The sequence below is a fragment of the Procambarus clarkii genome, chromosome 27 (assembly GCF_040958095.1).
Source record: "Procambarus clarkii isolate CNS0578487 chromosome 27, FALCON_Pclarkii_2.0, whole genome shotgun sequence".
In the NCBI taxonomy this organism is placed as follows: domain Eukaryota; kingdom Metazoa; phylum Arthropoda; class Malacostraca; order Decapoda; family Cambaridae; genus Procambarus; species Procambarus clarkii.
In genome coordinates, this window is record NC_091176.1 from 2,196,495 (window position 1) to 2,209,980 (window position 13,486).

At 47.4% G+C, this 13,486-nt stretch overlaps 1 protein-coding gene across 4 annotated transcripts in view; it reads right to left on the reverse strand.

Moving 5' to 3' along the window:
- LOC123762713 (protein Skeletor knk) overlaps window positions 1-13,486 on the reverse strand; it is a 145,938-nt gene that overhangs the window by 43,337 nt on the left and 89,115 nt on the right. For all 4 annotated transcript variants that reach the window (XM_045749423.2, XM_045749424.2, XM_069332245.1 and 1 more), the window contains 2 exons: window positions 5,947-6,121; window positions 5,662-5,767 (listed from right to left, as the gene is read on the reverse strand). In XM_045749423.2, the coding sequence (XP_045605379.1) occupies window positions 5,662-5,767; window positions 5,947-6,121 (281 nt within the window). The remainder of the gene's footprint in view (window positions 1-5,661; window positions 5,768-5,946; window positions 6,122-13,486) is intronic.

Sequence of the window (13,486 nt, forward strand, 5' to 3'; positions counted from 1 at the left end):
GAGTGCATGTTTTCTCTTTCACAAAGTTGACACATTGTGTACTCGACATTTGGGTTTTGAGAAAGCTGCCAGATACGTCTATATTCCAGGCGTATTCTGGCCACTATAACATCACATTGCCGGGTTCTTGTTCTATTAGTCCCATATGTGAATGCCTCCTCACGATATCTATCATAATATTTAATGCTACAACTTTCAGGTCTTTGTGAATTTGTTAGGTCGGTGAGATTTTCATTAGATATTTGTTTAAGTATTCTCTTTGTCACTGCTAATGAAACACCCATATCAATTTCTACCAGTTTTCTGCAGGCTGTCTTAGCAAGCATATCAACAGTGTCATGCCTTGAGATGCCAACATGTGATGGTATCCATAGGAATTTAATCTCAAATCTGTTTTCTTTAGCAGCTAAAACATTCATTCGAATATCACTGACTATTTTCTGGGTGTCACTACTATGTGCATTCAGTGCCAGGAGTGCACTCTGTGAGTCACAGTATATGAGTACATTGCCTTTGTCTTTTAAAAATTCAGTGGCAAGGTATATGCCTGCAAGTTCGGTTTGAGTTGTACTTGCCCAGTCATTGACGCGCTTCATTGCTGTATGTACGAGAGAAGATTGTTCAAATATGTTACATGCACATCCGGTACATCGTCCACCTTCTCTACAGAGCTGTCGGTATAGCACTGATACACATCGTTACCCATACTCTGAGTACTTTCAGTGATGCTTTTCAGTGTTAACTGTTTTAATAATGTAGTGTGCACACTATCTTTCTTGGGTGCATTTACAAAATCAACTGATAGATCCCAGATATCCCATGGAGTAATTGGCTGATTAATCATTAGTTGAGCTGGGTACATATTTAATATTTTGATGGAGTTGGCTACCTTGTAGAACCAATATACATAATCAGATTTCGTTCTTCTTCTATAGACCTCAGGTGAGTGCAGCATATTAGAAAGTTTAGCTTGAAACTTCATGTGTTGTCTAGATCTACTCAATGCCTTCACGCCGAAAACTGTGCTAATAGACAAAATTCTCTCACTTATGGTAGGTAATTTTAACTCTGCTCTCATATTAACAATTCTCGTGGACTTTGGAGCCCCAAGGATGAGACGCATAGCTTCATTTTGCAAGGTTTCATGAGATTTCAGCTCTTTGTCAGTATACAGTGTGAGATGTAGAGCATTGTAGTCAATCACAGAGCGTATAAATGATACATAAAACATTTTAGCAAGTCTCACGTTAAGTCCATGATTGACACCAACAAGGACCTGCAAGGGCTTTAATCTCTCCCAAAGTCTCCTCTTGAGAGAAGAAAGGTACCCAGGGTCGTTAATGGGGACACCAAGGTATCTGTAAGACTCGCAGTTCTCAAGTGCTCGCCCATCTATATGATAATTGGGTGGTGGAATACCACATGGAATGAGGGCACGAGTTTTCTGTACAGAGATAAGGAGGCCACATTCCTCAGCTCTAGTAGCAAAAGCGTCGAGCAGAACTTGCATTCTAGGCTCGGAGGCAGCCTGTAAACATATATCATCAGCATAACAAATGACAGTGTCTTCATTATTAGTTGGAAGATCTTTAATAAGTTCATGCATCAGAACGTTGAACAACAAGGGGCTGAGGACCCCTCCTTGTGGAGTTCCCAGTTCAAAGTGTTTGCTCTCTGTGCTTTTAACACCATTAAACAAAACATATGCTGTTCGATTAGACAAATAGCAATTTATCCATTTCAGTAATTTTCCTTGTATTCCTAGCTCGGCAAAGCTGTTCCAGTATGATTTCTCTGTTTGCTGTATCAAAAGCTGCTGCTAGGTCGATGAAGACTGTTTGAGGGGAAGCTTCAATATGTGCGAAGTACTCAGCAAAACAGTGTTGTGTACTGAGCCCAGGCATAAATCCAAACAGTTGGGGTGACAGGTGCCCCTATATACGATACATGAGTCGGTTAAGAACAATACGTTCAAGCACTTTGCAAACACACACTGTTAGAGATATGGGTCTATAATTATCTGAGTGTGGTTTGGGGATGGGAACAATGACACTCTTTGTCCAAGCATCAGGTAATACTCCTTCACGTAAACTTATTCTGTACAACACTAATAATGGATTACCTGGTGCGTGTGAGACTAATCTCAGTACTCTGTAAGTAATACCATCCTCTCCAGGAGCAGTTGATTTTCCCATCTTTAGTGCATGATTTAATTCCCATTCAGTTACATCATTAAGGTCCGACACGTCGATAGCTGTACAGGCAAGATTGATGGTTCGTTGTCTGTTGGGGCGTGTGTCATTAAATTTGTGCTGTATGTTAATTGGGAGTGAGTCATAGCGCGATGTTAGTGCCCATTGATCAAGGAGGATGTTTGCTTGTTCTAGTGGGCTGTGGTGCAGCAGTTTGGTTGGGCTGCTTCTAGAGATTTTTTGTATCTTTTCCCAAACTTCAACAAGTGTTGTTTGCTCATTTATACTTTGTAGGAACTCTTCCCAATGTTTATTACGTATAACGTTGCTCATGTCTCTCACCTCTCTATTTGCAACTAGAAATGCATGCAAGTCACCTTGTGCTTTGGTTCGTTTGTACGTATCTCCAATTTGCTTTACTCGTTCATGTTCTTTAACAAATACGGGGTCAAGGACCCACTTGGGTGGTGGTAGGTGTTGCCCACTTCTGCTAGGCTTACGACTTGTTCCCCAACACACCCATGTGTCATAGTAGGTAGTAATCGTATCAACGAGATCTCTGGAGAAGGCTTGTACATTCGTTATTGTGTAATCTTGATACCATTTTGAAATACAATGGTGTGTACGTTTGCAGCCTTCTCCGTCTTTTCTGGTGAAGGCCAAGATGGCTGCTTTCCTAAGGGGGTCCTTGTGTTATTGATGCTTGACTGGTTCGGCCGGGGGTACGTCATGTGTTATGTCTGGTTGCGGCTCTTCGCCGTTACCTGCGTGCCGTGGCTGGGGATGCACTTTGGGTTGATCCGGTTTCCCTCGTTTCCTGTTCCAAGGCTCAGGTCTCCCAGGTCGACCGCAGGGTTAAGTCTAGCCTGCATGTGGTCTATTCTCACTCTCGTGCTGTTCGAACGTTTGCAACTTTCACTGCCGTAATTGGTAACATGTCTTGGGCTTATTTCGGACTCAGGGATTTGAAGGTTGTACAGGTTCCTGGCCGTCCGCTATTTTGTGAGCATGTCTGCTCCTGGGCGTTCTGGTGTTGCTTTGGGCCTGTTGTCTCGACTTCGCGTTGCAGAGTTTGTGGCAGCCGCCTCCCAGGTCAGCTCTTCCTTTTCCTTCTCTTTGGGTATGAAGCTCCAGGGAGCCATACGGGCTCCCCACAGAAAACCAGCATTGAATGTAATGAAACAGCATTTTCTGGGTGAGCCCCAGAAGCTCCCTGGCAACCCTCCCTCCTGCTGGTTGGAGATTTTTTCGCATTTGTTGAAGCTTAGCTTCCGAAGTGGAGTGCTATGTAGCCGGCACGGTGAGGTCCGGGCACCCCCCCCCCTTCTTGGGGGAGGAGAGGGCTGCGCGGAAGAGTGGCACGGACGAGCGGCACGGCAGTAGTGTGATACGTTTGCTTGTTTGCTTGTTTCCTTGGGATTGTAGGAAGTTCTACCTCTCTGTTCGGTTTTTGTTGTCAGTTTTTTACCCTGTGGGATTTGTTTTGTTATGCCAACCTTTCTGGGTGCCTAACCCCAGACGATGGCAGATAAGGAAAAACCCCAACCACAAGGGGGTTTTCCAGGGCCATTGCTCCCAGCAACCTCTCTGAAGGGGCCAGGTTCTGGCACTGGTCCCTGGTAGGTCTGAACCCCATAGCTAATGTCCCGGTCCAATATAACATACATTAACCTGATAAGCTCCAGGGAGCCTCCAGGGTTCACCCAGAAAATGGTGTTTCATTACATTCAACGTTGGTTTTATACCTTCTTACAATATATTTTTATACTTTCTTGCAATGTATTTTTATACTTTTATACCAAGTACCTATAATTTTTTTTTTAACTCTGCTAGAAGTTACTTTCTTAAAATTATATGTTAGATTAAGGATCTGCCCGAAACGCTATGCATGCTAGTGGCTTTTAAAGAATGTAAAACTTCAAGTCTCTGTACTCTCATAAACCCAATTCTTGTATATAAATAAATAGATAAATAAAAATAAATATATAAATAAATAATTAAAATAAATAAATTATATTCAAGAGGACTTGAGACCTCAGCTTGGAAAATGGCGATCCTGTTTCCCTACCAGACAGGAAAACCTTGATGCTCACAGAGCTGGTATACTCCATGATAATTGAAGATTAGTGTAATGTAAAACTAACATTTTAGTTATAGTTAGAACTGATTAGTGGCAAGAAAATGTTTGTATTAGATCATAAATTGTAACTGTACGATCAGTTTAATGACTCGGGCAGAGGCCTCAAGGTGAGAGAGTAGGTCTTCTCTAACAAAACTTCAAGCAGTCTGGACCTAGTGCTGTGGGCTCTCCCTGGTTTTCCTCCCTTCCACTCTCTTCCCTTCTTAATCTTTACCATACCAGTAAAGTACATTACTCTACCGATATCGTGCCATTAGTTGTTCTAAGTGTAGCTGTTGTGTGTTCAGTAGGTCAGTGTTTGAGCCCCAATTGTTTGCCTATCTGGTGTGGTCTAGTGACCATGCGTTGCAGTTATTAAGTATTGTGTACTGTCCCTTCAGGAAAGTAGACTTTACCTCTAGTTTGCTGTTTGTAATTCTCCTCTCCTGTCTATGTGGATTCAGAGAGATAACATAAGATCGAGGAGGTAAAGTAATTACAGTATTGTACTTTGGGGGATTTAGGGTTAATAAATATTATATTAAGTTAATTGTAAGTGGGAGTTTCTATCACCCTTATTGTAGTGATGTAGGTGATCACACTAGATGACAGACCATATTTGGTAATACAGTACTATACTTATCTTTGTGCTGGGAATTGTTTCCCTGGGGGCTGGGCCTTGCCTAGCCCCATTGATTGTATTCCCTTACCTTGATATTAACCCAACAAGGCAAGCAATCATTCATAACATGTTGATTTTACAAGATTGTTCTCAGCGAGATGTTGGATGATTCCCTCCCTTAGGATTCTCTCCATGAGCTTGCAGATGTGTGATATTAACATATCACAAGTCTGATATTAACATATCACAAGTCTGATATTAACATATCACAAGTCTGAAATGAATTTTCTATTCATATTGAAGCAGTTTTTAAAAAACATTCATATGGTTTTTCTAGTGCGAGTTTGTTCGTTGACAAAACTGTATTTAGTATAATATATTCCACATTGAGTTAGGAAAGCATTTTTTGTCATATATAGATACTGTCCTTAAAAAATTCCCTTCCCCTTTACACCTGCAAGAAAATGAACTTGAGGGTTGAGGGTTGTCAAACCCTTGTTTGACAACAGTGTTCACTAGCGACAGTTAAATTCCAGCAACATAACAGGATGAACAACCCAGCGAGTTTTCTTCCTATTGGAGAGTGTTGTACATGCTGCTATGTTCACTCACAGGATGAGTAATGCTGCCAAATAAACTAACTCTTCGGAACAAAATTTAAATGGTGCCTTTACTTAGATGAAAGTTAAGCAGTCTAGTGTGTAATGCATGTAATAGACTATCCTTACCAACTTGTGCAGCAAGTTCCATGGTGACCTGGTCACCAAACACCTCCCATGACACCTGCAGATCTTTAAACATCTGTTCGCAGTTTGGCATACTGTTTTCATGTGGCTGAAATAGATAAACCCATGGTTACATTAGCTTTAATAATAATATTACTGAACTTAAGAATATATTTATGATTTGTAAACAAAAAAGTTAACCATAATAATTAATATATATTAAATACACTGTATATTACATACAAATAGAGATTATGATAATATATAATTTACGGCTGCTATACTTACAATGACTTGGACAAGTGAAGGAGGAACATTGAGCTCTTCTGGGATAATAATGGATCCTAACACCCTCTCTTGCTGTATATCATACAGGGACAGCCAGTCTATTGTGAACACTGTCAGGTCTCCGGGCAGCTCTAATACTACATTTTTCTTTTTGTATTTTCCTAGTGGGGTCATGCTGCAAAGGAAATAATGTAATGCCAAAATATTAAGTAATATTTCTACAAAGTAGATTTTTAACATACTGTACTTTTATTATAAAAATCTAGATATCTTGACATTGTTTTAAAGAATCAAAATACAGTAACATAATGAAAGGGTTAGAAAGCCCGATATGCAAATTACTGTTCTCGGAGTCCTACCCCACAATCAATGTGTGTGCATTAACAGTATAATAGAGCACATAACAAAGAATTGTACAAAGGAAAATATTTCTGAATTAAAATAAAATGTAAAAAACCAGCGTTGAATGTAATGAAATGCCATTTTCTGGGGAGCCCCCGGAGGCTCCCACAGAAAAATGTTTACTAATAAACACTCAAAAATATCAAATGTAAGAAAAATATCATTTGCAGTAAATTACTCTTAGGCATTTATCTCAACTTTATCACAAATGTTATAAATTACAAACTAAAAAAAAAAAAATTGATGGGCAATCCAGTAGCAAAACTGGTTTGTTATTTAGATGTACCTTTTTATGTATGGCACAACATCTATTATTTTTGATGTTCAGATTTTGGAGATCCTAAGTTACTGAACACTATATCAGAATAATGAATAGAAAATAAATCTGAGAATTATAATTGCTAGCAAATAAGATAGTGGACAATACAAATTTTAATGTTAAAAATATGCAGAGAATAAGTCACAATAACATGACAAACAACACAACCACATGTGAAATGAGAGTACCAACATTTCGGTCTGTCCTGAACATACTGAAACGTTGGCACTTTATTTTCATATTATCACTAATATTGTATTATGGGTTGGTTGACATGTTAAAAAACCAGCGTTGAATGTAATGAAACGCCATTTTCTGGGTGAGCCCTGGAGGCTCCCTGGAGCTTATCGGGCTAATGTGTGTTATGTTAGACCGGGACATTAGCTAAGGAGTTCAGACCTACCAGGGACAAGCGCCAGAACCTGGCCCCTTCAGAGAGGTTTCAGGGAGCAATGGCCCTGGAAAACCCCATATGGTTGGGGGTTTTCCTTATCTGCCATCGACCGGGGTTAGGCACCCAGAAAGGTAGGCGTAACAAAACAAACCCCACATGGTAAGAAACTACAACAAAAACCGAACAGAGAGGTAGAAAACTCCCTACAATCCCAAGGAAACAAGCAAACAAGCAAACATCACACTTTACTGCCGCGCCGATCGTCCGCGCAGCCCTCCCCACCCCGGGAGGGGGAGGGGGGAGCCCCGGACCTACCGCGCCGGCTGCCAAGCTCCAGTTCGGAAGCTAAGCGTCAACCAACGCGAAAAAACCGCCGACCGGTGGGAGGGAGGGTTTCCAGGGAGCCTCCGGGGCTCACCCAGAAAATGGCGTTTCATTACATTCAACGCTGGTTTTCTGTGGGGAGCCCCTACGGCTCCCTGGAGCTTCATACCCAAAGAGAAGGAAAAGAAAGGGCTAACCCGGGAGGCGGCCGCCACAAACTCTGCAACGCAAAGCCAAGACAACCGGACGCAAACCTGCGACCCAAGGCAACAAGAACGCCCAAGAACAGACGCACACATGGATGGGCGGCCAAAAACCTGTGCGACCCACAATTCCCTGCGCCCGAAATGAGCCCGAGACGTCACCAACACAGCAGCAATTGCTGCAAACGTCTGAACAGCACGGGCGCAAAGACAGACCGCAGTAAGAAGGAAAACACTGCGGACGACCCGGGAGACCCGAGCCCTGAAAACAGGGAACGAAGGAACCGGATCAACCACAGCGCATCCCCAGGCATGGTACGCCGGCAACAGCAAAAAGCACAACTGGATAACACAGGACGCACCCCCCGGCCAAACCAAACAAGTACCAATACCCCAAGAACCCCTCCGGAAAGCAGCCGCCTCGACCGTCGCCAGGACAGAGAAAGGCTGCACACCAATAAAGCTACCACCAGTACCAAAGAGGAGGAAACTGAAACCGAAGGGGCTACCACAAACTGAGGGGAAGAGAAGAAGGCACCCTGAACAAGGACCAGGATGGCTCAGGCGACTCATGAGCAGGCCGGAGGGGAAACAAAACGCGAGAAGACGTAATAAACGTCATACAGTCTCCAAGACGAAGCTCGCAGGTGGGACACCGGCAACAAAGCCACCTGAACACCACAGAGATGGCGATACCTGCGTCAAAATACCAGACGCGAAGAGCCAAAGAGAAGGCCGAACCAGTCACGGACAGGACCGATTCGGCCTGCTGAAAGAGGCGAAGCCTCAGGAAAAACGCCCCGGGTACGGACACCTATCAAGCAGCGTCTGAAAAGAAGGCCGGGCCGGCCACAGTGGAACCATAAGGACTGTTCTCGTGGGAATGGGCTGCAACTGAGCCAGAACCCGAAGCAACAGCTGGACCGGGAGAAGAGGTACAGGTACCCCCCACCTCGACCAGGCCTGCCGAAAGCCTCCACCGTGAAGACCTCGCAGGTGGGAAGGGCGCCACAAAACGGGCGACGCCTAGACCACGCCGACCCGAAGACGTCCATGGCCATGAGTCCATAAGCCCAACAGAGCCAACAAAACGCATCGGCGACGACTGGCCAACCCACGAAGAGGAATGAACCGAGACAGCTGTCCACCAGGACGCAGGACACACCCCGGACACGAACCACACTGTTAACCAAACCCCCCCTGTGGTTCCGGCAAGAACCACCGGAGAACAGTCCAAACAGAGCTGAATGGTAGAGTACCTAGTGACCCAAACCCTCCGAAGCGCAAACCAGACAGCCATGAACACCTGAACCGGGCTGTGAGCCCGACGGACAGACAGACTCCATCAACCTTGGCCGACCTGGTGAGCACTGGTCACAAAGCCCCAGCCGAGAGACGACCCGTCCGTGAACACATCGAGCGAAGGCTCGGGGAGCCGCCAAGGCACGGAACCCCGAAAACCCCAAAGAGGAAGCTGGTGACGCAGCACCAACACCAGATCCCCAGAGGAACCCAAGGAATGCAAGAGGCGGAAGTGGAGTCTCCGTAGGAACCAACCGACGCCGGAGCCAAACCCGACTCCGCGGGCAGACAAGCACGCCGAAGTGCAAACTCCCGCACAACCGCCCAAGCAACCTCTGAGCAACCCGGGACCCCCTCCTGAACAGCCAAAGGCGGGACCACAGCCACAGTAACACTTCTGGAGGGAAGACAATGAGGGGCCCAAGAGCCTGAAACAAGGCCCAGGTCCGAACCCGGGACGGAAACAGAAGGTAAAACCCCCAGATCACCAGGAAACCAAACCCAGCGATCTGGAAAGAACCATCCCCTGGCGAGCAGACAAGCGGACTGACTGGGAGCCCACTCCAGCCAGTCGTCGAGGTAGGCCAGACACCGAATCTCAGACGCAGACAGGGCACTAAGATCCGGTAAAGATGCAAAGAGTATACAAAGTGCCCTTCACAAAATAGGGAATGCAATAAAAACAGCAAACCTGAAAGCCCCACCACCAAAGCATTGTATGACAATCATATGAAGACATATTATGACATATGACAATCATTATATGACAATATGACAATTATAATCAAAGCATTATATGACAAAGAGTGCTGGGAAGACGGGACACCACGAGAGCAGCTCTCATCCTGCAACCACACCTAGGTAAGTACACATAGGTAATTACCAACCGTGCTAGCCCCAGAAAAACTGGAGAGGAACGTGCCAAGAAGTGGCCTGGAGGTCCAGGTCCACCATCCATGCACCCGGCCCTAACAGAATCCGAACAGGAGACAACAGTCCTCCGAGCAGGGCAGAGGATCCAGGGCGCAGACGGAAGTAGTCCAGAAGAACTGCAGACTGGAAAAGCTCATGACTGCAAAGAGCAGACGGGAAAAGCTCATGACTGCAAAGAGCAGACGGGAAGCCCAGAAGGATGGGGCGGATCGACCACGCCCCACGCACCCACGAAGAGGAAATGACGAAGCGCAGGGAAGAAGCCCACCCCGCCAGCTCTGAACCCCCCCCAAGGGGGAGAAGCCGTCCTCCGACGCCAGCAGAGGCCGGAAGACAACCCAAAGCGCCCACCAACAGCGGGACCAAGCGAGAGGCAACAGAGCAAGCTGCTCCCCCAGCGCCCAGTCAACAGAGAAGGGAACAGAACCCCTTCAGAAAGAAAAAGTACACTACCGAAGTCATGAGGAGAGACTACGGGAATGAAACCACACTTCGCTGGAAGAGGAAGTGAGGGGAGACCTGATCACCACATACAAGATACCCAAGGGAATCGACAGGGTTGAGAAGGACAGGATATGTAACACAAGGGGCACACGCACTAGGGGACACAGGTGGAAACTGAGTACCCAAAAGAGCCACAGATAGAGTTTTTTTTTTTTTTTTTTTTTTTTTTTGAGTGTCAGAATGGGAACGGGAAAGCACTAAGAAGTAATGTGGCGACTCCTCACACAAGTAACGAGGCTGACCCCCATACAATGTCACATGTAGACATGACAGAGCCCAAGAGGCACAGGAACCGATACACCTGTTGACGGACGGTTGAGAGGCAGGACCAAGGAGCCAGAGCTCAACCCCCACAAGCACAACTAGGTGAGGACATATATTGTAAAAGCACAAGCCGCCGACTAGTGGCAAAGAGCACTACGCCGGCCAGGCAAAGAAGGCACAAAACTGCATCAAAAGGCCCACCTCGACAGCAAAACCACAAAGTCCCAGCACAACCACAACATGTGCCAAGACCCAAAAAGCTCAGTCTGCAAGCCAGGAAGACCCCGGAACCCCAAAAGGCAGAACCGGGTCACTCGAGGAAACAAAGTCCCCTGAACCCACAAAAGGGGGCCCAAGAGGAAGAAACCTCCAGAACGAAACCAAGGAACCCAAAGGAACCCAGAATCGAACCAGGGGGAGCCCAAACCACCACATTTGCCGGCGGAGAACACCACTAAAAGGCAAAGCACAGACCCCAGCAGAACGCCCTGGGAAAACGGTCCCAACAGACCGAAAACCGAGGGGCAAGGTGTGGGAGCAAGCATACCAGCCAGGGGCACTGAGCCTAAACCCAGAGGCTCAGACCCAAAATCAACACCCAAACGTTCCCAGAGGAACAGGCAACGGCAAGAAAACACCAGAAAACAAAGAAACGACAACAGGAGAACAAAAACCCTGCAAATTTTTTTAAAACTCACCAGAGACGCTCGCTCGCACACCCAGACGCATGTAAACAAACCGCAACGCCGCCCTGGTGGCCACGCCGGGAAACCGGCAGACGAAAATGGCCGCCAGCAGGGGCTGTGACTGACGCTTAATACACAAAAACACGCCAGCAAATGTGGGAAGCTAGCAGACTGGAAGAGCGAAAAACGACGCCCAACAGCAGAAAAAACCCCTGAAGGGGCAAAACCGCCCCAGAACTGCTAGTAGGCATCCCCCACAGCCCCGGGAACCAACAACAGAGGCCCCGGGGCAGAGCCGGCCTCCAAGCCCTCCGCCCGTAAAGAAAAGCAAGAGCCCATGGGAAAGGCAACAAGAAAGGGCCGCTGGTAAGACCCAGAAGCCTTGGCAGGAGGCACAGGCTCAAACCTCCGTCCCCAACCCGAACGGGGCATCCCCCGAAAACCGCCCGAGTCTCTGCCGCAACTGAACCCCGCCCCGACCCAGAACACGCAGACGGTCCGGAGCCGGGAACATGGAGAGAAAGGGGCGAGCAGCACCTAACCAAACGGGGCGGCCACGGGGCATTCGAGTGGGAAACCAACCTAGCATGTTGCAACAACCTAACCTAGCTTGCAACACGGATGCCGCCTGTACTCTGAACAGTAATAACATCAGGAGAGTACTGGAGAACAAGCAGAGAATCACTCGCAAGACTCCGGGTCAAGGTGTCAGTGACCCAACAGGCAGCATGACGGAGGTAAAATTGGCGACTGTCACCCGGAGACAAGGGAACAGCAACCAACGATCCCGTACAAGACGGGTTGGAACCCGGAAGACACATTCAATGGTCCCCCGAGCCCAGACAGGGGTTTCCAGGGCCCGTAGGGTAACAACTACGGGAAGCCCGGGCAAGGTGTTGCTAACCGGTTAAGAAACCCAAACATAACAAGAGGGTAGATTATAGCACTGAAAACCCCCGAGACGTGTACAAGCACGGGGGCCTAGCAGAGGGCCGCCAAACACTACCAGTGGAACTATAACCACCTTAGGCAGACCCCCACCAGGCAAGAAAATGAAAAACAAAAGAAAAACCCCGCAAAAGTACACCGTCTCCAGAGGCAACAGAAACCGGCCGCCGCTTAGGTGGCAGGCTGCGCAACACCTTGACGCCCTAACCAGCACAATACCAATCCCTACCCAGGGCCAAACAAGGGCCCCAAGCCCCAGCTGGCCCCAAGGGCGAGGCAAATGCCGAGCAGCAAGAACCTCTACGGGAATGGTTCCCGAACGCCCCAGGGAAGATAACCCTGTAACGCAAGGGCAGTACTCACAGGGCGCTTAGGGAAGTCAGCCACTAAGCACATGCAGCCCCGGCACTGATGAAGTACTCCTGGCCACCGCACACCACAACACACGGCAGTGAACGCCACACAAGGCAAACACCGCCTAGGAAACTGAGGCCAGAGAAGCGTCAATCCCGGTTGACATTAGCGAACGAACTGGAGCTTGGCAGCCGGCGCGGTAGGTCCGGGGCTCCCCCCTCCCCCTCCCGGGGTGGGGAGGGCTGCGCGGACGATCGGCGCGGCAGTAAAGTGTGATGTTTGCTTGTTTGCTTGTTTCCTTGGGATTGTAGGGAGTTTTCTACCTCTCTGTTCGGTTTTTGTTGTAGTTTCTTACCATGTGGGGTTTGTTTTGTTACGCCTACCTTTCTGGGTGCCTAACCCCGGTCGATGGCAGATAAGGAAAACCCCCAACCATATGGGGTTTTCCAGGGCCATTGCTCCCTGAAACCTCTCTGAAGGGGCCAGGTTCTGGCGCTGGTCCCTGGTAGGTCTGAACTCCTTAGCTAATGTCCCGGTCTAACATAACACACATTAGCCCGATAAGCTCCAGGGAGCCGTAGGGGCTCCCCACAGAAAACCAACGTTGAATGTAATGAAATGCCATTTTCTGGGCGAGTCCTGGAGGCTTCCTGGAGCTATTGGACTGATATTAGCTATATTAGTACTGGGTTTCAGTCATATGGAGTTGTCATGCCTACTGGGAACCACTAACCAGAACATGGTTCCCCTAAGAGAGGTGAAGGGAGCAATGACCTATGAAAACTTCACTCTGTGGGAGTATAATCATGTGTCATTGATCGTGGCTGGGCACCCAGAAAGGTAGGTGCCCCAAAACAGACTTCAATTGGTAGAAAATTGCAACCTGAGACCAAAAGAGGCTAAAATC